General features: G+C 30.7%; 2 protein-coding genes across 2 annotated transcripts; one reads left to right on the top strand and one right to left on the bottom strand.

Annotated features, from left to right (window-relative positions):
• Positions 1-3,520: 3,520 nt before the first annotated feature.
• On the bottom strand, positions 3,521-8,372 carry LOC125812683 (protein LIKE COV 2-like). Its single transcript, XM_049492172.1, has 7 exons — positions 8,133-8,372; positions 6,436-6,488; positions 6,237-6,346; positions 5,153-5,320; positions 4,467-4,564; positions 4,037-4,163; positions 3,521-3,783 (listed from the first exon to the last, which is right to left on the bottom strand). Exons 1-7 carry the CDS (start codon positions 8,238-8,240, stop codon positions 3,683-3,685), a joined length of 765 nt encoding a protein of 254 aa, XP_049348129.1. The 5' UTR covers positions 8,241-8,372; the 3' UTR covers positions 3,521-3,682.
• A 9,837-nt stretch (positions 8,373-18,209) lies between these two features.
• LOC125812659 (ribonucleoside-diphosphate reductase large subunit) lies at positions 18,210-24,056 on the top strand. The gene is made up of 17 exons (XM_049492151.1): positions 18,210-18,451; positions 19,699-19,760; positions 19,885-19,972; positions 20,139-20,402; positions 20,587-20,827; positions 20,922-20,998; positions 21,158-21,328; positions 21,431-21,523; positions 21,612-21,761; positions 21,847-21,933; positions 22,020-22,184; positions 22,262-22,381; positions 22,699-22,901; positions 22,992-23,141; positions 23,225-23,372; positions 23,606-23,689; positions 23,781-24,056. The coding sequence occupies exons 1-17, from the start codon at positions 18,224-18,226 to the stop codon at positions 23,874-23,876; spliced, it is 2,427 nt and encodes an 808-aa protein (XP_049348108.1). The 5' UTR covers positions 18,210-18,223; the 3' UTR covers positions 23,877-24,056.
• The last annotated feature ends 1,700 nt before the right edge of the window (positions 24,057-25,756 follow it).

The raw sequence follows: 25,756 nt of genomic DNA, 5'->3' as shown, positions 1-25,756 counted from the left end.
GAGAAAATATTGTGAGCAAAAATACGATTCTATTTTCATGTTAATAATCGGTCATTACATCAATGAAACTACATAAAATAGCAGAAAAATTCAAAAATCAGCAACTAAATTGAACTATAGTGCTCTGTTTTCAACAATTGTTGTGCAGAAAATAACTTAAACTACAACAAAAAATAGCAGCTATCAAACTTTGATCGAATTACAGCACCAGAACACCCAAAAAAAAAAATAGCTCCCAAAACGTCACCAAACTGCTGCACATACAGCTCCAAAAACGTCACCAAACTGCTGCACAAACAGCAGCACCAACCACCAAAAATCAGCACCAAACTACACAAAACACAGCTCCAAAAACGTCACCAAACTGCACAAAAACAGCTCCAAATTGAGAGAGAGTATGTACTGAACGACGTTTGTCGACGATATTCATAAAAAGTGGATGGAAACCAAATTTGACAAAAAGGTGAATAGTTAAAGGACCATATCCGTCAACTGTATAGTTAAGGGATCATTTTAAACCTACTAGGATAGTTTAGGGACCATTTATGTCATTTGCTCTTATTACTTCAGTAGCAAGGGGGATGTTAGGCATTATTAAAACTAAATTTTAGCTTTCTCTTTGGAAATTAGTTGTACTGCAATTTTCATTTCATGAAATATATTACAGGTTTTCTCATAATTCAGAAGTTGAATAATCAACAACAAAAAACACGTAGTAATAGAAAAAAACAAATGAAAAAATCATTGGAAAGGATTGATGTCTGATTAAGTTGTTTCGCTGTAAATTTATCTGAACCCAATATTTTTTATTCTAATGATTGATTTTTAGGTGAAATTTCAACAATTATTTTCTAACTCGTAATTTGCAAAAAAAAAATATCATTCAGTGCTAAAAGGATTACATTTTAAACTCATCAAGTTGATAATTTAATTTCATCTATAATTATAAATACAACACATAAAAAATAAAAATAAAAAATTCAACATTGAAAAATTCATGTAATTAACCAATTTGATGTTTTCTCAGATTGGATACAACAAAATTTAGTCCTCCTAGTTAATATTATATTTTTTTAATGTCTTGAGAAATACAATTGAAAATTTATTCATGGGAGAGTTCAATCTTGAGTAGATTCAGAATCTGTCCCTTAAATGTATATATTCATGAGCAGTTTTAGGCCTTTAAATTTGTTGAAAGTGAGCGCTTCTGTTCTCCTTCAAATATTTAACAAATTCTAGCTATTAGATTGTGAAAATGTAAATAATATTTGACAATACCAGAAAAGTCTCATGAAATTTCATAAACCACAACAACCAAAAACTATATGGAACAGACATATTAAGCAATTCATCTTTATCTTACTAGTTAAGTACTTTAATGTATAAATCAAAAAAATTAGTTTAAAGATTTTTATCTTTATGCCTAACTTTGGATGATTTTCCCTACACCCCTCCCTCCCTAACCTCGTTTACTATCTTTTTATACTTTTTTGGAGTATTTTTTTTTATTCAAAACTCTCTTAATCAGTAGTTGTTGATGAGTGAGAAATTCTTTAGATTACGTAAATCTTAGTACATTTAATTTTTTAAAAGGTGAATTTCATCGATTTTTACATTGTAAATTGACTTTATTCATTACTCATTTCATTTTCTCTTGTTTGATTTACTCTAAGTCATGAATTCATATAATAATGGAAGTCTTGGATTATGGTCAAGTAATTGAAAAAGAGTTAATTTATTGTCAATACTTAAAGAGTACTAGTTTGTTGATTAAAGAAAATTATTTCTCTTTTTTATAATTTTATTTTATCATTAACTGGTGTCTATAATACCTCTCATTGTGCATCCAAGGGTTTGAGATATATGTAATCTTCTTATTACATCATTTTTTGGCTTTTAAATTTATAAAAATGCTCTTTAAGATTTGATTTTGAACGAATCATGAATGTGATTTTTTTTATGATGTATTGATTTGTTTATGTTTATTTTTACGTGACTAAATTTTCATCTTATTTTCTTGGTCTGTTTGCCGATATTAATCGACTTAACAAATTTACATATTTGACTTCTTTAATTTTAAGAAAATAAAATAGAAAGTTTGATGCAATTACATAAACCGTTAAGAAGAAAGATTTCTTACTAATTATAGATTTAAATATTCATGCACCATTCTCAAAACAAATGCATATTTTTTACCTTTTTGAAAAAAGATATTACTTGCATTCTGTCTTTGTCACGGTCTAATTTTTATGATGAAGGGTCTGATAGTGACCATTTATAATTCCTATTTTTTTTTCGAAGGTCAAAATTAGATTTTAGGAGATTGGGATCACGATTTTAGGGTGATTAAAAAGGAAATTTTTTAGATTTATTCATTAGGTATGATTCTAACCAATAAACTATGCATTTCTTGATAATCTATAGTTAGTTTCATCATTAAATATGTGTTCTCAATGAAATTTTAGAATTGAGTTCCTAAACTTTGTGTGTGAATTGATTCTCAAAGAAACTTACCATTTTAACATTGGGGGCACAAGGTTAACTTTTGGAGCTCAAGATACAAATCAGATCATTCATTCTTTTTGTCACAAATAGTGAGAACATGTGTCAGGAGCAAGAGTTGGAAGTACGGAGGAGTGTGTATCGATCGGGTCGGTTCAATTTTAAATATTATCGGTTTGATTTATTGTTTTCGGTTTTTAAATATGTTTAACCGATAATCAAACCAATAAGATATTTGTTATCGATTTTCAGTTTATTGATTTTTGGTCTTTAACAGTTCGGTTATCGGTTTAACCAATAAGAGAATGCTTTCAAAACAAATATATGACTTGTCCAATAATTTGGCGCAAAATAAAAAAGAGAGAAATCAAATTACTCATTGAGTGCAAAAATTATGCTTAGTGTAGTAAAAGTATAGCAAATACTCACAATTCACAACCCTAACCATTGCCTAACCCTTGTCGTTGTCATTGCAAACCCTACCCATCACCGTTCTTAGTTCTTTAGGTTTTGATGTTATGAACCTAAAGACTAAAGTAATACTAAAACCTAAAGGGTAAATGCAGAGAGCAAAGTTAAATAGTGTTAAATTATTAATTGTGTAGGGTGCTTATAGTTATAGTCAAATATAGTGATTATATTAATATTTTTTGTTTGACAATTATGTATGACTAAAAATTAAAATAGTAAATTATTATATTCTTAATGGGTTATCGATTAACCCAAAAAACCAACATCAAACCGATAAACCCATGTTATATTCTTAATGGGTTATCGATTAACCCAAAAAACCAACATCAAACCGATAAACCCATGTTGGGATAACATGATAACTGAATAGGTTAAGCATTCCATTTAATATTTACCACTAATGTGTCAAGGAGAAATCTAGAAACACCCCCGCTAGCTATTTCATTATAGCTAGTAGACAAAATGGCTCTGGGATAATTACAGGTGAGTGAGGAATATATCTGTTTGGTTCCATGTTTGATTGCCGGAGATGGACATGAATTTAAACACCTTCAACAAGAACTTTACTGTATCTTGAGAAGAAAGACATAATACAACATATCGAAGAGCATCGGATCGATCCGAAAAATTACAGCAATGTATATATGATTTTTGTTTCCCTCCTTGACTAATTACAAACAGTCCTACATTGTCATGTTCATCACTATTTTTACTTAATTCTGTTCAGTGGAATTCTTTCACTTTGTCTCGCAACTCTTGCCACATGAGAGATCCTTTGAGGCATGGTCATTCCTCCGGAAACAATGATCTCTGCATTTTTTTGGCTTCACTGTTAGAAACACTTGAAAACAGTTCTGTAAACATACCCGAAATTCATTTGAAGCATTTGGAGATAAATCTTACCATGGATAAGCTTATGTTGGTTAATTTTAGAAAGTTGGATAACTCAGTAAACTAAAGACACCATCAAGTAAGATGCATGCTTCAACCAGTCAACCGAGCTACTAGTACTAAACAAGGAGTGACATTTTAAAGACGAGTTGCCAAAAAACCAGAGACGTACCAATGCCTTCACGGATGGACATGTTTGGTTTTATGACATCATTGGCGTTAACCAGGAGTACATCACCAATGTACAAATGGTTTGTAGGGACAAAAACACTATACAATTCTTCATCCCCTTCATCTGTCTGCCATCCAGAAATGATGCGTCAATGTACATATATCAGCCAACAAAATTATTAAATGCTCTTTTCCGTGTTCTATTATAGTTGTTCTTTCTGCTTCTCGTCATTCATCTCTATCAAGTCACCCAAGAGAGAATATGAGGAGCATATCTTTGAAAAAATGGCAGTAGTTCAAGAAAGAACTTTTGCACATCAAAAGAACATTCAGCATTGTATAGCAGCAAAAGAAAATATGCATTTCTGAAAGTAATGAAGAAGATGGTTTTTCCCTATTGCAGCGAAAAACTTGCAACAGCAAAAAAATACCTGAAGGGTAACTGATGATGTTATAAAACCAAAAGCATATTCACCCACACGGGGATGACGAATGATTGCCACTTCCTTAAAAGCTGTGGTGTTTTGATCTGTAGATTATATACGAATGAAAAGTAAGTATCAAGAACAAAAAGTAATAAGAGAATACAGCAAAATCAAAAAACTCCAGGTAGCAACCTCAACTCTCAAAATAAAGTACTTATTTCTTAATCTTCGAGGCACAAATTTGATGTATTGTCTGTCTTATGGTCCTGATCCCCATGCTTTTTGACACCCTTTATTATTTAAATGAAAGTCCAGGACATCTGATGAAAGTTTATTTCAGATTTCACATGTTTACGTCACAGCTCTGAAATTCGTCACACTCCACCGCTAGAGATTATCCTTCCTTTTTCTTTCTTTTGCCATCCACCCTTTTCTTGATGAAAGGAAAAGGTGATAGTAACATATTCAGTAAACTATTATGAAATAACCCCATTCAGCCCCCATCCCACACACACTCTCCTTTTTTCTTCTCCTTTACCATTTCCATCTCAGGATGATAGTAGCAAGAAATGGATCCAGAAGTGAATTACATAAGTGCACCCCTCCTTGCCTTGCCTTTCCCCTTGACAAACGGAAGGTAAGTTTCATTTCATCATTCTGCTCTTCAGAAGAAGAAAAATCTGTAACTTTACCTGGAGACACTGCAGAACTGATCTGCTTTGAAGCCGAATACAAGTGTCTGACAAATGGCATTCGCTTAATAATCCACTCCCCAATCCAAAAAACAGTAGCACCCAGCCAAGATGAAACAAAAACTCCAACTAAGAATACAAAAACAAGAGATGTGACAAATCCTAGTCCTGCACCAACAACAAATGTCCCAAAGGTCAGGAGATATGGGGAATATACAATGGATGTAACAACTTTTAATACAGGGAGGAAGGTGGACAACACATAAGCCATGCCATGGAAACATGAGATTTATCAATCATGCCAAGAAACATAGAAAGATAACACAAAACATAATGGACTGTCAAAAACCAGCTTAAGTTCTACACCAAATGAAATATTAGATATTTGATCACGTAGAATAGACATCAATGGCTTCCTCACAAGTGAGAGGCATTTACAAATCAGGAAAAGACAAGTGTATGTTTACATCTACACTGATATCAACATCACAGTTCTAAGAGCAAAGCAATTCATACGAGTTAGTCAGAGAAGGCTAAACCTTAAACACAATGTTATGTATTGAGGGGAAAAAGAAAGCAAGCACAATTAATGGCTATTTTTCTAGTTATTTCTAGTTATGCCAGGTCAACCACGAGCATCTTAGACTTATATAGCAGGACATAGTTGGTTGTATGCTCAAAGCAATATCCTTTTTGAAGCCCCTGACTGAAATCCTCAGATACCAGAAACAAAATTTTACTTCCATCATGAAGACAAGACAAAAAAATATAATCACCAAAACTTATTCTTTCTCATATTGCTCCGACTCTTCACTGCAGTAAGTAAAGGAAAGTTTATAATTCATTTCATTACTTTTCTCCTCAACAAAAGTAGATAGTAACTTTTTACATATTCACAAAGAGATATATGCAGTTGATAAGTTCAATTTCAAAGAACAATTTGCAATATTATCTGGTGAAGTTGCAGTGATGCAGAATAAAAAATACGAGGTGAGCCTTAAATATGCAGTGTATGTCAAGAAGCATGATAAACCAATACAGAAAACTAACTGCAGCTATCAAATTTTTGGAAAATTGGACTTACCAAATATGTCAATGCCAAGTTGTTCATATAGTGGACTGAAGAAACCATCAACAAACTGAATAAACCACCATGTCACAAAGAATGTAACCGCCACAGGGAAGAGAACCACACTGCAATTTCAAATTTTGGAGTTGTTACGGATTGAAAGATAGTCAAAACCTATTAAAATTGGTAACGCAACACTGAGATAAGAAATTACCATCCAGTCATAAACTTCTTAGATACCCAACTTTGAAGAAAATAACAGCAAGCCTGAAAAAGAGGTACGAAAAACTATTAAGATATATACAAGTAAACAGCCTACAGGAATATGTATAGAGAGAAATGCTTAAATATGTCCTTTTCTCATAGGAGTTTCACTATACATGCACAAAAAACACAGTAAATTCCAGACTGAAAATATATTGGAGTACAATTGGCATTAAAAGGATTAGAAATTGAATATACAGCTCAAGTGTCTATCAAACAGTTCCCCCTAGAGAACCTGGATTTTCTAAATTATTTGTTCTCATGTGTCAACTTGTTTTCCAGTTTGAAGATTCTTTTCCGGATAAGCATATGTAGAATATATATTGGTACATTGGGTAGGAAAAGGACAAGTGAATATACTGCTTTACTCCCCAAAGAACCTGGATTTTCTTAAATCATTTATTCTGACTTGGACCACTTCTTTACCAGTTTGAACTTCTTTTCCGGATTCAAGTTTTGTCGAAAGGTCTTTAAATCTATTCATCTCCAGATAAACTTGTTCATATAACTTTCTTCCAATATAAAATCAAACAGATTTAGGTAGCTTATGTTGCTTAGACTCTCCAAAAATGTTGCGTAACCATGTCGGATCCTCAAAAAATGCACTGAACTTTGAAGGATTTGAAAAGTTTGAGCAACATAGTTTCTAACAATAATATCTTTCTATCACATCAATTTGAAAACCAGAACGCAAGAATGTATGTTAGCATAGGCTGATGCTAAACCAATAAGTTTTACCCCAACCCAAATTACCAACTACATTCCATACGTAGATAAGATGCACAAAATCTATGACCATTTTTTTTTATAAGGATGCACAAAATCTAGGACCTTTTTTTCTTATAAGGATGCACAAAATCTTTGACTTTGATCATATCAAAATTAACCCATTTTCCTACATTTGCACATTCAGATTATTAGAATGTGCCTTTTTTTGTGCATAAATTGACTCTAATTATTCGATTACTCCAACCCAAGTGAAAGAAATACAAACCACATTGTACATGAGCAGGTATATAAGACGAAAAAATATCAAAACCTCATTTTAAGAATCAATTGTCTCTACTTCAAAACCAGTATTCTCCGCACACTTAGCATAGATTTTGGATCAGATTTTGAAAATTTATCTCCAAATATCTATTTGGCCATGAAATTCTTATCTTTCAAATATTTTCAAGTTGGTAGAAATTGAGAAATTTCACTTCCACTCACAAAAATCCATTTTTTTCCCCAAGTAAAATGCAAGTCCAAACACAACTTCAACAACTCAATTTTTCAAGCTTCAACTTCAAAAACTATGGCCAAACGAGAAATGCAGTTATCCAAATTAGTAATTCATAAATTGTAAATATATATACTACCCTTTGAACCCAAAAAAATAAAATATCGAAAACTCAATACTTTTCAACAAGTTTGTCCATGTCCTGCGGCAAACACAACTATTTCCCCATTTTCACCATTCTTTCCAATCCCTTCTCCATTTCCCATATTTTCAAAATCAAGAAAATACAATTCCTATACCAAACACAAAAACCCATCTCCCTTTTTCTTCACAAGCTCCGTTAGATTCAAGGGTAAGAGTAAATTTCCTCTAAAACTTCAAAAAAGAAAAAAAAAATCAGACAGCTTTTAGAAAGAAAAACTGACCTTGCGGGTAGAAGAATTGGGTGAAGCAGGAGTAGATTTGATGGGGTCTTCAGGATCTTCAGAAGCTTGACTTAGTGGTATAGAAGTGGGATCCTTCTCTTCCGCCATTTTTGCTTTTTTAGTTTTAGGGATTTGTCTCTAGATCTCAGAAAGAAATAGAGAAGACTTGCAAAAACAATACAGAGACAGCTGATATTATTGTGAAGAAGAGACTTGTGAGGTGCCCACCTTTTTTTCACTTTGTAAACTTAGAAATGAAGTGAGAAAAAAAAATGAAAACTCGAGTTTCCGTTTCGTCATAAATTTTGAAATTTAAATTTAAAAATTTGAGATTTTAAAGTTGAAAATTATTCTTGAATATAAATTTTATTAGAAAAATAATAATTTACAAATGAATCCTAAAAAACAAAAAACTGAACTAATCTAGTTAAACAGATTCAAAATTTATAGTCACATAAATATTTATGAATAAATTTTTTAAATTGATTCAAACTCTATGATCAAAGCTAGTCAAGTATACTTTATTTTAACTGGTTTGAACTATTATCGATTTTTAGAATTTAAAAATTAAGAAAAATCTTTTAAAATTTTAAACTAAAATCTATAATCAAACAGATATTTATGAATAATTCTTTAATATTGATTCAAAACTCTATGATTAAAGCTAGTTAAGTGTACTTCACTTTGGTTTTTTTAAAGAGTTTTGGTAGTTTGAACATGCAAAGTCAATTTCAATAATACTACGTAATAAATATAATGTTGAGAGTGTTTTAAATTTTATTTATCAAGAAAAAAAAATAGAAATTAGGCTGTAAAGTTCAGCCAAACAAAATCAATAATTGGCATAGGGGGGCAAAGGGAATTTTGGGAGTGTCAAGTGTACTTTACTTAAATTCAAAGTGATAGACTAACTTATTAAACTCTCTTTACGTAGCTTGTGGGGAATATAGGATACAAAAAAAAAAATCAAACACCTTAATATTCAACATCAAATAAGTAATTATAATTAATTTAACATATATTTTTTATTTTTAATTACTCGGTATTTGGCTCCGTTTGTCAGTTGAACCCTCATACTCATCACTTTGCCAACTAGACCCTTAAACCCATCAGAACACAACATTTTAAGCCTTTTTCTCCTCCGGTCAGTGTGCGTGTGATGGACGCGATTACACGTGAAATTTCACATCATTTTTAGTGCCACGTACGAAATTAAGTGCTAAAAAAATAAAAAATAAAATACTTCAATTTTTTAATTTCTTAAAGTTTTCAAATAGTCATCTTCTTCATATTTGGTCACAAATTGAGCACTAAATTCATACCCATTAGATCAAATTCTTCTCGGTTTAGCTTGTAAATTCAACTACAAGTTCACCAATACAAAGTCAATGAACCCCAATCAAAAAATTTAATTAATTTTACAAATTCACAAGACTCATTTATTATTTTTTAAGCTTTTTCAAGCTTATCAACAGAGTTTAAAAAATTTCAATAGTCACAATCATCCTTCACATTATCTACATCTCCTTGTTGAAACCATCTAATAAAATAATGATACTAATATTTTTCAAACCTAAAAAACGAAAATTTTAGAAGAAGTTGAGGTTATTCATGATTTGTATAAAAAAAAAAAGGAAGAGGCGGAGAAGAGTGAATGTGGGGCCGGAGAAAGAAGAAAGTTGAGGGGTAGAGGAGAGGGGTTGGTGGAGAAGAAGAAAGTCGTGGGTGGGTGGGTGAAGGAGGGTTGAAGAAGATGGATCTTATATTTTTAATTTTGTTAAATTAATTTTTTTAAAAGCAAAATATTGTTTTAAATCACTTTCAAGCACGTGTAATCATGCATATTTCCAACTCACCAATATTAATGTCACATAAGATCGGTCAATGATCAGAGGGGTTTAAAACATTGTATTCTGATGAGTTTGAGGGTTTGGTTAGCAAAGTGCTAAGTAGGAGGGTTCAACTGACAAACGGAGCCAAGTACAGGGGTCTAAGTCATTCCACCTAATAAATTTAATATAAATATCAAATATGAATAAGCTTTTATTTGAAATGATGACACCTTGAATGTTTGAGACTTTGAGTAATGTAAAATTTGATGTGTATCTGTTACAACTTATGACAATGATTTTATGACATAAAAAAAATATTCATACTAACTAATACTACTATATTATTTAAATTCCTTGATAATAAATGTATCGAGAAAATGACATAAATAGTCTCTTAACTATAGGAATAGATTTAAAATGGTCCCTTAACTATATACTTAACGGAGATAGTCCATTAACTATTCAAAATTTATTAGATTTGGTCTCTTAACTATACACTTAACGATTTTAGTCCCTTAACTATACACTTACCGATTTTAGTCCTTTAAGTATTCAAAAACTTATCAGGTTTGGTCTTTGTCTAATTTTTTTTAATACAAATAGCTTAGGTTTATATTAACGGAACTCTTTGTGAAATTAAATCTTTAACCTATTTTTTAAGTTGTTTTTCTATCTCCGCCATTTTTCTTCAAATTACTCTTATATAAGGACAATAACCTCAACGATTCAAAATAAAATTAATGAGGAAAGGAGATATAAATCCTGATTTTAATAAAATTAAGCATATAATTGTTGTTAATGACTTGAATCCGCACTTGAATATGTTAATCAATGCGGATTTTATTTAATTTACTCAAATTTCTTTACGTAAAATAAAATGAATTGAATAATAAAATTGATCTATTTAAATTTTTTTGCAAATCTACCATTTTATAATTTTCAATTTCTGCAAAAATTAAACAAATTTCGTTCAATGAAGTCGTTGGAGTACAAACTTTGGATTTAACGGGTAATAATTTTTCTTTTTATAATAAAGTTTAGCATATTTTCAAGTCATTAGTAGCAATAATATGCTTCATTTATTCTTTGTTGAATAAAATTATGACTTATATTTTCTTTCCTCGTGAATTTTATTTTAAATCGTTGAGGTTATGGTTCTGGCATAAGGTTAATTTGAAGAAAAAGTAACAGAGAGAGAGCAACAATAGAAAAAATGGCTAAAAGATTTAATTTCTCGAGACATGGATTCCGTTAATTAAATCTAAGTTATTTGTCTAAGAATATCAACAGAGACCAAACTTGATAAGTTTTTAAATACTTAAAGGACTAAAGTCGAGAAATGTATTATTGAAAGACTAAAATTGATAAATGTATAGTTAAGGGACCAAATTTGATAAATTTTTAAATAGTTGAAGGACTAAATCTAATAAGTATATAATTAAAGGACCATTTTATACCTACTCATATAGTTAAGGAACTATTTATGACATTTTCACTAAATGTATCACTTTTCTTGTGTTTCTCAAAGGAAAGAAACGACCTTATAGTACTTAAGATGATTAGGACAAAAATCATGATTTTAAAAATAATTTATCCAAGAATATATATTGTTTGAATTTTGAACAATGTCACTAATTAGTAGGAGAAAATATAGATTATGCAAAGTTGATGGCATTGTAAAATATGAGCATTTTCGAATTTTACAAATTTCATTCTATTTCTGACAAAGTTCTTTATTAGACTAAAGAACTTATGTGCTTACCACATAGCAAAATTTGTTTTTGTACTTGAGTTGTATCATCCCAAGTTTATGTTAAGGGTGTTTATCATGTGTTATTTAAAACATTTTGTATATCATTTTACTAGTATATACGGTATTTGTTTTCGACGAAGGGTGTCCAATTGGATACCTTGAGAAACAAGTAGCTCCGCCACTGAGCTCATACTGGTTGATTTTCAACTCAAGATATTCGCTACCATGTTTTATTGGGACAATTTTAAATATATACGATAAACTAATTAGCTTACAATAAATATAGCAAATTTTACTTGCATAAAAAATAGTCAAGTCATAAAAAGTATACACTAAGTATACATTATAGCTTGTCAAAAGTCATAGAAAGTATACACTCGCTATACAATATAGCATACATATACATCATGAGTTATACGCTGACTATACATTATGATACACTCAAACAAACTAAATATGGCTTAACTATACGTAAAGTATACATTGACTGTACATGAAACACATTGAATATTCAACTTCGATCAACTTGAAATCACTTCTAAACAATCTCAAATTTTAGATATGAAATCATCTCGATGCATCGAATCTTTTAATGTATAATTCGTTCTAAACTATTCACGTTTTTGGTACGTCAATTTTTTTTTTTAAAAGACAATAAGACTCATGAAGACGAAGAAGATAATTTGCTCAAAATCACCTCTAAACAGTTCTAAATTTTAGATATGAAATCCTCTCGATATTTTAAATATTTTAATATATAATTTCCTCATAACAATTCACATTTTAGATACACCAAATTTTTTAATTTTTTTAAAAAAGAGAAGACGAAGAAGAAAAGAAAATGACAAAGGAAGCCGTTAATATCGAAGGAGGAAGAAGAAAAAAAGTATTTAGCCAATTTCATTAATTTTTTTAAAAATTGGTTCAATTTTTTGTAAAGTAGAAGTTCCAAATCCCAATGACCAGTTTGCGTAATTTAGCCTATTTTATTTGCCTTGTGATATGGAATATTGATGTCTCTAATTCAAGAGCTATTTTTTTATTTATTTAAGACATTTAATTAAAGGTAAGTTAGTACTCCCTCTGTTTATATTTAATTCAATAGATAAGTAAATAAAATATTTATTTTTAATATAAGAAACAAATAAAACAAAATAGAGGGAGTAACACAACTTTTACTTTTTATGAAATATAATTTTTTAAAAGGACATAATCATATTTTAAGTATCACATATTTTGAAATGGAGACCATAATAACTATCTTGCGGAGGAAGATTAGAATTTGATATCTTAGAAATTGAGATAAATAAATGCTCTAAAAGCTTGCAATGAAAGCTTTTGTCATCAAATTTAAGTGGTCTTAAAGTCTTACCTACCACCAAATTAAAGGTAAAAGAGAAAAGAAATGGTATTAAATTAATAAATTTACATAAGCTTTCATTATTCTACCTATTATACCAACTTTTATTTGTTTTGTTTTAGCAACAAATTAATTTTCTATTTCAAATTGAGTTTTTCAAATTCTTTGTTAGATTTAGTATATACTTAAAAACTTATTGAAGTATAACTCAGCTTAATACCTTTTTTTTTCAATAAAGTAAAAAGAGGAGTCAATTCCCTAAATGGTCACTCAAGTTTATGTAATTGCCTTAAAATATCATTTATGTTTCATTTAGGACCAAAATATCACTTAACTATCACTATTTTCCTCCAAATATACTTACCACTTCAAAAGTCCCCTCTCTCCAAATTGGCATGCCATGTCATTGAAGCCTTTTTTAAAAAAAATAAAAAGAATAGACTTATTTAATTAATCAAACTCAATTAACTAAAATAATGATCTTGTTGTTTTTTTAATTATATATATTAGTTTATTGAGAAGAAATTTTCATACTTAAAAATCTTTTATCATAATTAACTTTTTATTTTTTTATGCTATGAAGAATAGTTTTTTAAAAAAAACTTACTATAATGTCATCAATTTTGAATACTTATAAACACATATATTCAAAAAATATTGATATATAAATCACTGATCAAAATTAAATTAAAAACAAAAGTTAAATAATAAATTTCTCCTTTTTACCAACTATTTTGTCAACCTTACAAATTTATTTGAATACCTTTATGAAAAAAATTACTTAAAATTTTCAAATAACTTACTTAGAGATTTCAAAAATTCTCAGGTAACAATTGCACACAAAAAAAATTCATTGAATTTTATTTGGTAGAAAAATATGAAGGAATTAGATATTTTAAAAGTATTTTTTTTATAATCTTCATAAATTCTCACGTAATTTATATATTTGTTTTGTAGGTGCATAACTTGAATGAATTAAATGGGTCTATTATTCTTTTTTAAAAAATAATGATTTAACGACATGACATATCAACTAGAATAGAAGGAGACTTTTGAGGTATTAGTATATTTTTTTTGGGGGGGGGGGGAAATAAATTAGTAATAATATTAGTCACTTCCTTTTTTTTAAAAAAAAAATAATATTGTAAGCATGAATTTCAAAGTACACAATTAATTATATTGTAATAGTTAATTGACATTTAATATTATTGATTCATTATACAGTTTATGATTAATGGATGTAAGTTAACATTCATGAGTGATTTGCATATCGATATTTTTTTTTGAGTATATGTGTTTATAAGTATTTAAAATTGATGACAATATGGTATATTTTAAAACCCTATTTTTTCATAGCATAAAAAAATAAAAAAGTTTGATTATGATAAAAGATTCTTCAGTATGAAGTTTTCTTCTTAATAAACATATATATATAGATATATATATATTAAAAATAATAAGATTATTATTTTAGTTAAATGAGTTTGATGAATTGAATAAGTCTATTATTTTAAAAAAGACTTTAATAACATGGCATGCCAACTAGGAGAGAGTAAAGTTTTTAAAGTTTTAAGTATATTTGGAGGAAAATAGTGATAGTTGGTGATATTTTGGTCCTAAGTGAAACATAAATGATATTTCAAGGTAATTTCCCAAACTTGAGTGACCATTTAGGGAATTGACTCGTAAAAAGAGCTATTCAAAATTTGGTGGTAAAAATTAAAATAACATTCCTTTGCCAAAAGTAAACGCACAATATACAGAGACAAAACATTTTAATTCGACTTTAACTAACTTTTGAACACCTTAATTTTGAGGATACAAATTTAGATGTATCAATTCTTTTCAGTTGAACACTTTTATTTATAAAATAATCATCAGACACTCTAAAATTTATGTGTTTCATAAGAGTTGGATCTGCATGAGACAATGAGAACGAGTTGAATGTCTAAATGAGTATTTTCAAAGTTGAAACATTTACATGTTCGTTGGCGTCAAATTAAAGTGTCTATCTATGTATTAGACCAAAGAAAAAAATTACAAATTTGGTAAAATAAACGTTTCCAAAAGAAAAACTAGAAAAAAATAATTAATTTACACAACTAATTACTACATCCGTCCACTTTTAATTGTCATAGTTTTCTTTTTTAAATATCAAGGAAAAAGACATAAATTCATCCCTAAACTTGTCCTGAAAAGTCAGTTATACGCTTAAACTATTATGACGACCTATTAGATCATCTCCAACACATCTCTATTATACTCTCTATTCTCTATATTTGGAGAGTAAAATAGAGAATGGGTTCTCCAAGCACTCTCTATTTCACTTTGTATTCTTCAATTATAGAGAGGTGAATAGTAGGTCTCCAAATTTGGAGAACTACTATTCACGTCTCTATTTTACTTTTTGATTATTTTAATATTATTTCTATTATATTACTAATTAAGTTTTTACTTTTTGATTATTTTAATATTATTTCTATTATATTACTAATTAAGTCTTTATCATTTATTATTATTTTCTAATGTAATATAACATCTAAAAATATATTATTAACAAGTTACTACTTCCACCCAAATTAATAATTATTTTATTTTATTTTTAAAAAATTGTCACTTTAAATATGTAATTTAAAGTTATTTTAATATTATTTATATTATATAAGATTATTAATTAAGTCTTTAATATTTGTATTTATTTTTTAAGTAATATAACATCTAAAACATATTATTGATAAGTATACTACTTCCACCCCTAATTAACAAATTTTCTAATTTGATTTTAATTTTTTTGTCATTTTAAATATGTAATTAAATATAATTATTTTTCATTATGAAGTATGGACAAAATTTACCTGATAATTCAAACAATCTATTTTTATGTTATAGTGATTAATTATTAAACTACACGTTTTAATGAGCATGAAAATATTTGATGCAATAGTTCAAAATGGAATAGGGGAAGTAAATTAGTACAACGAACTAATTGGATACAAGATGAAATTGTTAATTTAAACAATTTTTAGCTACACCTAAGAAAATAAGGACAAAAAAATTGCTCATTTTGAACTCCGTAATACATTAATAGAACAGTTATGAGAGTAACGTAATAGTCTTGAAAGTTGAGTATTTATATAAAATTGAAAATAAATTTTACGATGATACAATATATATGATGTAATTATATTTCATCAATGATTTCACTTTTATTTGGATTATTCGTTAATATGTATTATATATAATTTTATTGCAATTTATGTTATTTAGAAATTTAGATTAAAATATAATTTTATATTAAATGGAGAATTTGAAAAAAAAAATTGTATTACATAAAGATTATAGAGGGATTATTTGCAAAAAGAAGAAATGATTTATATTATGAAATAAGAAAATAAAAATGAAAATAGAAATAATAATATAATATTGAGGAGAGAGAAAAAATTTCTTTTTTAAAAAGTAAAATCGAGAATTGGGTTGGAGTTGGTTGTCTGAAAAAAACACAGTCTATATTTGGAGAGTAAAATAGAGGATGAGGTTGGAGATGCCCTTACACACCTTTACTATTTAAAATTGATTTTAATACTACCTTGAGACGTGTAACACCACTCTCACAACATGTAGTATATTACAATCGCTGCCACATAAGCACTATGTCAGCGCCATGTCATATTTTATAATTTCTTATATTCTTTTTGTTTTCTTTTCTTTACTATTAATTAACTTTCTTTTTATTAACTCTATTTTACACTAATTAATCATTAAAATTCTCTAATAATTATATCTTCTTTATCACTAAATTCCACCCACTTTATCTCTAATCTTATAGAAAAAATCATTCTTTTGATTTATATCATGATTTTCTTTGTCTTTTCCAGCGAAGAACAACCAACCCATCACCACCATTAGCCCACCTCCATTCGTTCTTCTTTTCTGACAAACCATTAGCCACCAAATAATCACCTAAACCACCACAAAACAACCACTCAAAATTTAAATCAATCACCGAAAAACATAAAATCAGACCTCATTACCTTATCCCTTTGCGATTTTATTCTTTTGATTTCTTTGGCAGGTGTGTCGGCGAGCTCAAAGCTTCAGTCATGGCTCCGATGAAGTTTCAAAGAGCTCCACACTTCCAGATCTGAACAACTAACAAATAACCACAACCAACAACACTAGTACTACACTCTCGTTGTTGTGAATCTTTGAGGTTGTGATGAAAAATAAAAAGTTGTGATAACATTAAAAAATGAAGAAGAAGAGGGTAATGGGAGGGAAAGGAAGATTTTGATTTTTAATTCTTTTTTGAACTTTAATTTTTTCTGACGCGCTAGTTTTTTATTTTTTATTTTGCCACGTCAATTTTAGGGAGTAAATAAATTCATTTTTAAGTAGTAAATGTGTGTAATAGGTCATCATGATAATTTAAGTGTGTAACTGACTTTTCAGAACAAGTTCAAGGGAAGTCTATGCCTTTTCTCTAAAATCAAACAATAACAACTTTGACCAGCATTTTACGATGTATTTTTTCATTATATTGATATAAAAAGAATGAAATTTACAGTACTTTTTTCTATTGTTTTTGAATATCTAAATTTTTGTTTAAAATATCGAATTAATATAATCTAATTTAACTTGAAATTAATCAAATTGACTTTCGAAAAATGCAACATGACAATTAAAATTGGACAGAGAGAGTAATTACTATTTTTTTCTCCCACCAATTATCCAATATTTACAAACCATTCACATGGTTTTCAGGGTTTGTTTGGTATACGAGATTTAAGTATAATTAGTTTTGAGATTAATTTTAGAATAAAGTTAGCTTAGTTTAGTTGAGATAAAATCGAAAAATAACTTATCATCTAGTTAGTGGGATAATTAATTTCAAAATAACCGGTTCAGCAGGTGGGTCCCACGTCCAGCTTTTCCTATACTCTTTCCTCCCTCCATATTATCTTCATCCTTCGCTCTTCCTTATTGGCGGGAATTTTTCGAAAATCCCCAAAACTCAAAACCCTAATTTGCGCCAAAACATATTTAAATTCTTAATTATCCTATATAATCACTTCACTAAGAGGCCAAAAAAGCATATTCCTTTCATCTAGTGTTCGACGAAATTTCTCAAAGAGATTTTGTTGAAAAAATGTATGTGGTGAAGAGAGATGGGCGTCAGGAAACTGTTCATTTTGATAAAATTACTGCTAGGCTTAAGAAATTGAGTTATGGGTTAAGTACTGATCATTGTGATCCGGTTCTTGTTTCTCAGAAGGTTTGTGCTGGTGTTTACAAGGGTGTTACTACTAGTCAGCTTGATGAATTGGCTGCGGAAACTGCTGCTGCTATGACTGCTAATCATCCTGATTATGCCTGTGTGAGTTACTCGATTTTGAATTATTTGGTTTGGCATGCTTATGATGTTTCTGTTTGGAGGTGGATTTAGGATTTGAAATATGTGGGTTCAATAATAAGGTTTTTAGCATTGAACCCGCTGTATTTTTGAAGTTATGGATTCATATTACTGTAGTTTTAATGAGTTTTTACACATAAATTTGTGATCTGTGTTGAAAGTTATGGGTCTGGTTTTATCTGTGTTTTTTTTTTCATAATTGCTTCTGGGTTGGTTTTGATTGTGTTGATGTTTAGAAATGCTACTGAAATTTAGCGTTTTTTTAACTCATGGATCTATGCTCCGTGTCGCAAGTTATGGGTCTGGTTAATTTGTGTTTTTTAAAAAAAATTGTAATTGCTTCTGGGTTCGTTTTGATTGTGTTGATCTTTAGTAATGCTGCTGAATTGTAGCATTTGTTCAAGTTTGGGAAATTTTGTGCGTCTGGATTCATTTTTTTTCTTTAATTGTTTACAATTCAAACGTTTGATAATTTTAAATAGCTGTAGAGACTCTACAGCTTTAGTGGTTGTGTTTATATTGAAAGCAGAATGTTGGTTTGGAAATTGAAATCTGGGTTCATTTTTTGCTTGTGTTTTGCTAAAGCTGAATATTTATTAACATCTCTTTTAATTTTGTTGTTTGTTGGAATTTGTGTTTTTTTTCTTCTAAAGTTCAGATTTTGGCTTTCATTTTCAGTCATGATATGTTGAGTTTAAACATTGTTATGGAATTGATATTATTGTTCTGTTTTGCTCTTTGCATATTTCTGTTCATTTTTTCAGTTTGATCTCCCATTGTTTTCCTTTCTGTTTCAGTGTTCCCCACAGTTTTGTAATGGTCAACCATGCTTTTGTATGCATATGCTTTCTTAAAATAGGTTGGTTTGGGATCATGTTTGAATAATTGAGCTAGACTAAAATCTTGAGGTGATTTATGTAATCAAACAACAAATAAACAGGAATTAGACTCTTTGCCGTGTTTTATGCTTTTTATAGTGAAGTTCTAAGGATAATTCCTATAAAAAAAACTCGGTACACATTAAAAAGGAGAATAAAGATATGAGATGACTGACTTAAAATGAGAAACATGCAGACAAAAACAGTTTCTATTAACTCCTCCACTGTTATAAGGTAGATATATTGAAGCTTCTATGATGCATAGTAGGAAAAAGTATTTTTCTATGATGAATGTGTTAATTAATCCGTGATTTGTCAAAACTCTTGGTGCAGCTGGCTGCAAGGATTGCTGTGTCCAACCTGCACAAGAACACCAAGAAATCATTTTCCGAGACGTAAGTGATTTGTATCAACATTGGTCATTAGTCTTCCATTTACTTTTATTTTTCATATAAATTAAATTGTCGGTGTAATGATCAACAATAACAAAGTTCTGGTTGCAATAATGGAATATCACAGGATTAAGGACATGTACTACCATGTTAGTGAGAGATCTGGATTGAAGGCACCACTGGTTTCTGATGAAGTTTATGAGATAATCATGAAGGTATCACTGCCATTTGGAATATTCCTTTAATGGTTATGTGTTGGATCTTAGCTATTTTTTTCTTAATCAAGATCAAGTTTAAAGTTTTTGGCCTTTGGGTTAATCAAGAGCTTGTTCATAATTTCCTGTAGAGATACTTATTAACAGCTTGCCTTTTTTCTCTCAGAATGCTGCTCGTCTGGACAGTGAGATCATATACGACAGAGACTTTGACTATGATTACTTTGGTTTCAAAACCCTTGAAAGGTCTTACCTCTTGAAGATTCAGGGAAAGATTGTAGAAAGGCCACAACACATGCTGATGAGAGTATCTGTTGGAATCCACAAAGAGGATATTGAATCTGTCATCAAGACATATCATTTGATGTCTCAACGCTGGTTCACTCATGCATCTCCAACACTATTTAATGCTGGCACTCCAAGGCCTCAAGTAGGTCAACATTCTTTTAATACTGTGTTTTTTTTCTTGATTTGATGATTCAACTAAGTCATCATTGATTTGTCCAATATGTTTTAAAAATAATTGTTTCTTACCCAACACTGTCCTCCTGTTCATTGACATCTTTTGGTAAAATGTTCCCTGATTTTACATCGTATTCTTTTGGGGCCTGCAGTTAAGTAGCTGCTTCCTGATATGCATGAAAGATGATAGTATTGAGGGCATATATGATACTCTTAAGGAATGTGCTGTTATTAGCAAATCAGCTGGGGGAATTGGCGTATCTGTGCACAACATACGTGCTACTGGGAGTTATATTCGTGGAACAAACGGAACATCAAATGGGATTGTTCCTATGCTGCGTGTGTTTAATGATACTGCCAGATATGTTGATCAAGGGGGTGGCAAAAGAAAGGGTGTGGCCTCATTTCTGTGCTTGTTTAGATAATTCTAGAAGTTTAGGGTGTAGGGACTACCTTCACTTTTCTCACTCTGTAATGCTGTGTTTAGGTGCTTTTGCTGTCTACCTTGAGCCTTGGCATGCTGATATATTTGAATTTCTGGATTTAAGGAAGAACCATGGGAAGGTATAGTACTCTTTTTATCATCAATTGTATAATATATTGTCCATTGGGTTTGCACTTGCTCTCTGCCACTGCACTAGATTGCTGTACTCCTTTCATACGGCAAAGCTTGTCTGTACTCAACAATTTGACAAGACATGGATGATGTTTCCATTTCTTCAGGAAGAGAATCGGGCACGGGATCTTTTCTATGCTCTTTGGGTACCAGATCTTTTTATGCAAAGAGTCCAAAGCAATGGGGTATGGTCTTTGTTTTGTCCATGTGAGGCTCCTGGATTGGCAGATTGCTGGGGTGAAGATTTTGAGAAGCTATACACAAAATATGAAAAAGAGGTAAAAACAAGTGTTTCTACTGAGGTTAATTGCACACCATTTATATGGTATATTAAAGATCATTCAGCATTGATCATAAACAATATTCTTTGGTCAACTCAGGGAAAGGCAAAGAAGGTCGTTCAGGCACAAAATCTCTGGTTTGAGATCTTAAAGTCCCAGATAGAAACTGGGACCCCTTACATGTTGTACAAGGTGACTTTCATATGATTCTGTTATTCTTCTCATTGTTTGTCGGGATGCACTTAATTTTACTCTACCAATATTCTGTTTGTTATTGTAGGATTCTTGCAATAGAAAAAGCAACCAGCAGAATCTTGGTACTATCAAGTCTTCTAACTTGTGTACAGAGATTATTGAGTACACAAGTCCAACTGAAACTGCTGTTTGCAATCTTGCTTCAATTGCTCTACCAAGATATGTTAGAGAGAAGGTAGTTAATATTGGTATATACTTAAAACTTACTTGTCCTACTTTCTCCTGGCCTCTTAGTGTAGTGTTGCCTTTATATCTTTCAGGGGATCCCAGGTGAATCACAACCATCTAAGCTTGTAGGGAGTAGAGGTTCTAAAAATCGATACTTTGATTTTGACAAATTGGCAGAGGTTTGTTTTGTTCTAAGTACCAACTTTTTTGAACATGTTTTTCTTGACATTATTCTTAATTTTGCTCTGTTTGCCATGGGAGACAGGTTACTGCATTAGTCACTTCCAACCTGAACAAAATTATTGATGTCAATTACTACCCTGTCGAAACTGCAAAAAGGTCTAACTTACGACATAGGCCTATTGGACTTGGAGTCCAGGGACTTGCAGACACATTCATTTTGCTTGGCATGGCATTTGATTCCCAGGAGGTAAGTTTTGTCTAATCATCTTTCCAAGCTGTACATTTGTGCAGATTGTTCTGATCTTATAATTTGTCTATGTATAGGCTCAGCAGCTAAACAAGGACATATTTGAGACAATATACTACCATGCATTAAAAGCTTCTTCTGAATTAGCTGCCAAGGAAGGCCCATACGAGACATATGCAGGAAGTCCTGTAAGCAAGGTATAAATCCTTTTGCTCCTAGATTTAACTGATGGGTAATATGTGAATGGCATGTTTGATTTTCCAGTGCATATTGATGGTCATCCATGATTTAGTCGAAATAGTTGTTAGACTGCTAAGTGTACTAACCTAAATAAATTAGCATCTTCTTACTAGTTCAACTTTGAAGATATGATACAAGTTTGAAGAGAATTTGAAAATGCTGAGACACAAATTATACACACTACTGTAGAACATGAAATGACTGCTAGATTTTATTTTGATCAAGTATTATTGATTCACGTTGTATTTCCACTAAATAATATTATGCTGTTCAGGGTATTCTCCAGCCAGACATGTGGGGAATAACACCATCAGATAAATGGGATTGGCATGCTCTTCGTGAAATGATTGCAAATAATGGTGTAAGAAATTCACTTCTTGTAGCTCCAATGCCAACTGCTTCAACCAGCCAAATTCTTGGAAATAATGAATGCTTTGAGCCATATACATCTAATATCTACAGCCGAAGGGTTCTGAGGTAACACCTGCTGCCAGATCCTGCAGCTGCTGCTGATTTTTATCATACTTGTTGCATATGATTTATACATGGTTTATTTTTGTTCTCCAGTGGTGAATTTGTTGTGGTGAACAAACATCTTCTGCATGACCTAACCGAGATGGGGCTCTGGTCACCTGCTGTTAAGAATAGGATAATATATGATGATGGTTCTGTGCAGAAAATCCCTGAAATTCCAGATGATCTTAAAGTTATTTATAAGTATGAACTTTCACTAATTACTTGTTCAGTTTTTATGTTCACTTTATTTCCACTTACATTCTAATACTGTTCACTGACTTCAGGACTGTTTGGGAGATCAAGCAACGGACCCTGGTTGATATGGCTGTAGACCGTGGTTGCTACATAGATCAGAGTCAAAGCCTCAACATCCATATGGATCAACCCAATTTTGGAAAGCTCACGTCCCTTCATTTTCATGCTTGGTCCAGGGTATGCTTCAATTTCACATTATAAGTTTTGTTGGTCTTTTGAAGTGTGCATATGCACTAAGAAATGGTCTGGTGTATTGTTACTCAATAGTTTAGTACAAACATCCATTTAAAGAGATCTTTTAGTGTCTAGTGAACCTAATTGTCAGTCTAGAGCAGCATGAACTGATCTTTATAGGTTCCATCTTCACAGGTCAATTTAGAGTCTCAGTTTCATCTTTCTTGTTATTGTAGGGTTTGAAAACTGGAATGTACTATCTACGATCACGTGCTGCAGCTGATGCAATCAAGTTCACAGTTGACACTTCCATGCTGAAGGTAGTAAGTAGTAACATTATAATTATGAGTACTCATCATCATATTATTTTGTTCATTCTTACAAACTGCACGTGGGGATTTCAATTTGCAGGAAAAGCCAAAGACTGCTGTTGACGAAGAAACTAAAATGGCTCAGATGGTGTGCTCTTTGACAAACCGCGAGGACTGTTTATCCTGTGGAAGTTAGTGCTAAGTCGGAGATACTGATCTCGTTGTGGGTTTCTTCTATTGCCTACTGGGAAACCTCTTCATAGATAAGCCAAACAGACCTTGGCTTTGTGGAAGTTGCATGTACTGATGTTCATTAGATTAGAACTAATTATGTATATAATAAATATATATCTGGTTATAGTATAGTATATGTTTTTCTATAAACAAGGAAAAATATGCAACTCTCTTGTATTGGTAAGTGGTGTCTTTGTAATTCATTTTTACTTGAGATAGCAGCAATGAGTTTCTCTTACAGCAACTTTAAGATTTGAAATGTGTGCAAAAATATGAAATTAATCTTGTCAATAATTTATTAGTTTGACTAAACAAGTATTGGTTTATGTATATCGAAATACATCTAAATCATATTGGTTCTGTTTAGCTTGAGTTTGAATCTCACTTTTAACACACACACATATATATTTGACTTAGCTACTTTCACAACACTCGAAACCTTAAAATCGTAGATCCGAGTGTGCCCCACCCACCCTCATTGATCTCATTTGTATTTTGACAATTGACAATTTGACATGATACATATTTAGACTTTGTTACTATCTTTTTTCTTCTCCGAGTTAAATTAGTAAGTAGCTGTCAATCCACCTTAAATAACCTGTTGTAATTTAAAGGAACAGTAGTTAAAATGATGTTTAAATTAGGATCGAATTTATAGTGCCATATTCATATTTTATGAGGATTTTATAATATTTTGGATATTTCTTAAAATGTATTTATCGGGTGAGCTAAATAATATTTGTACACACATTGATCAAAAGCAAAATGGAAAAGGGTCAAAATTATCCTCGAACTATTCGAAATAGCTCATATATATCCTTTATTTATGTTTGAGATCAAAACTATCCTTGCCGTCTATGTTTTGGACCACAAATACACTTAAAACGTTATCTTTGCCATATGTGCTGACATGACAGTCCACCTAGGCAGTCCAACATGGCAAAAAGTCCCTTCCTCTCAATTATGTTTTCTTCCTTGTTCTATAGAATGTTCTTGTGAATTATGGCCAATATCGGGTATATAAGCAGTGATTTCAAATCCAGAGGTTAATCGTACTCTGACAACTTTACGTAAGGCAGAGTTTGGTTTTTTTGGGGTGATAGTGGAAAAGTTGACAGATAAGTCACCCTTACCGCCACTCTACAGAATCGTACATGAGATTTTTACCTCATACGACTCCTCGTTCAATTCTTTCGAATTCATTGGATCCTTTTCCGCGTTCAAGAATCCCCCCCTTCTTCCACATCTCTATCACAATTTTTTTTTTTTTTAAATATCAAACATAGTTCTTTCATTGTTCTTGTTTGAGTTATTGATTGGACTTTGAAATTCCAATTTTGAAGTACGCTGAAGTTCGTTTGAGATAGTAGTTGTGTGTTGAATAATCGAGTTCATTGTTTGGGTTTTGATGTCATCGAATTTGAGGCTGAAAATTAATTCTCAAGGTTGACATATGTTGAAAAACTCTTGAAGTCATTCTTTTTGTGTTGAAACTCGAAAATAGCTACTTATTTGAAAGCTTGTTGGTGATAAATTTCAAGCTTTTGTTGGTTTTCGAAGTGCAAAAATTTGAAGAGATTTAATTGAATGTTACTAAAAATTGCTTGAATATTGCAATTGAAGCTAGAAATTTACATTTAACAACTGATTTCTTAGTTTGAAGATTGATATTGAAGATTTGAGATTTTTTGGATATTGCAATTGAAGTTGGAAATTGACATTTAACAATTGATTTCTTAGTTTGAAGATTGATATTGAAATCTCAGAAAGATATATGAAAGAGTTCTAAAAAGCTTGAAAATCTAAAAATTGATTTTGTAAATCTATGACTCTAAAACCCAA

This window comes from Solanum verrucosum, unplaced genomic scaffold (genome assembly GCF_900185275.1).
Source record: "Solanum verrucosum unplaced genomic scaffold, falcon-dt-bn FXZP01000275.1, whole genome shotgun sequence".
NCBI lineage: Eukaryota > Viridiplantae > Streptophyta > Magnoliopsida > Solanales > Solanaceae > Solanum > Solanum verrucosum.
Note: the sequence above shows the minus strand (reverse complement) of the source record. Positions and strands in the feature narration are given on the sequence as shown.

Excerpts from the sequence above, each read along its gene's own strand:
- LOC125812683 (XM_049492172.1), bottom strand. The coding sequence starts at position 8,240 with ATGGCGGAAGAGAAGGATCCCACTTCTATACCACTAAGTCAAGCTTCT. Across the intron at positions 6,489-8,132 it reads CCAATTCTTCTACCCGCAAG|GCTTGCTGTTATTTTCTTCA; the intron begins GTCAGTTTTTCT and ends CCTCTTTTTCAG. Across the intron at positions 4,565-5,152 it reads CAGTTCTGCAGTGTCTCCAG|ATCAAAACACCACAGCTTTT; the intron begins GTAAAGTTACAG and ends TATAATCTACAG.
- LOC125812659 (XM_049492151.1), top strand. The coding sequence starts at position 18,224 with ATGTATGTGGTGAAGAGAGATGGGCGTCAGGAAACTGTTCATTTTGAT. Across the intron at positions 18,452-19,698 it reads ATCATCCTGATTATGCCTGT|CTGGCTGCAAGGATTGCTGT; the intron begins GTGAGTTACTCG and ends CTCTTGGTGCAG. Across the intron at positions 21,934-22,019 it reads ATTTTGACAAATTGGCAGAG|GTTACTGCATTAGTCACTTC; the intron begins GTTTGTTTTGTT and ends CATGGGAGACAG.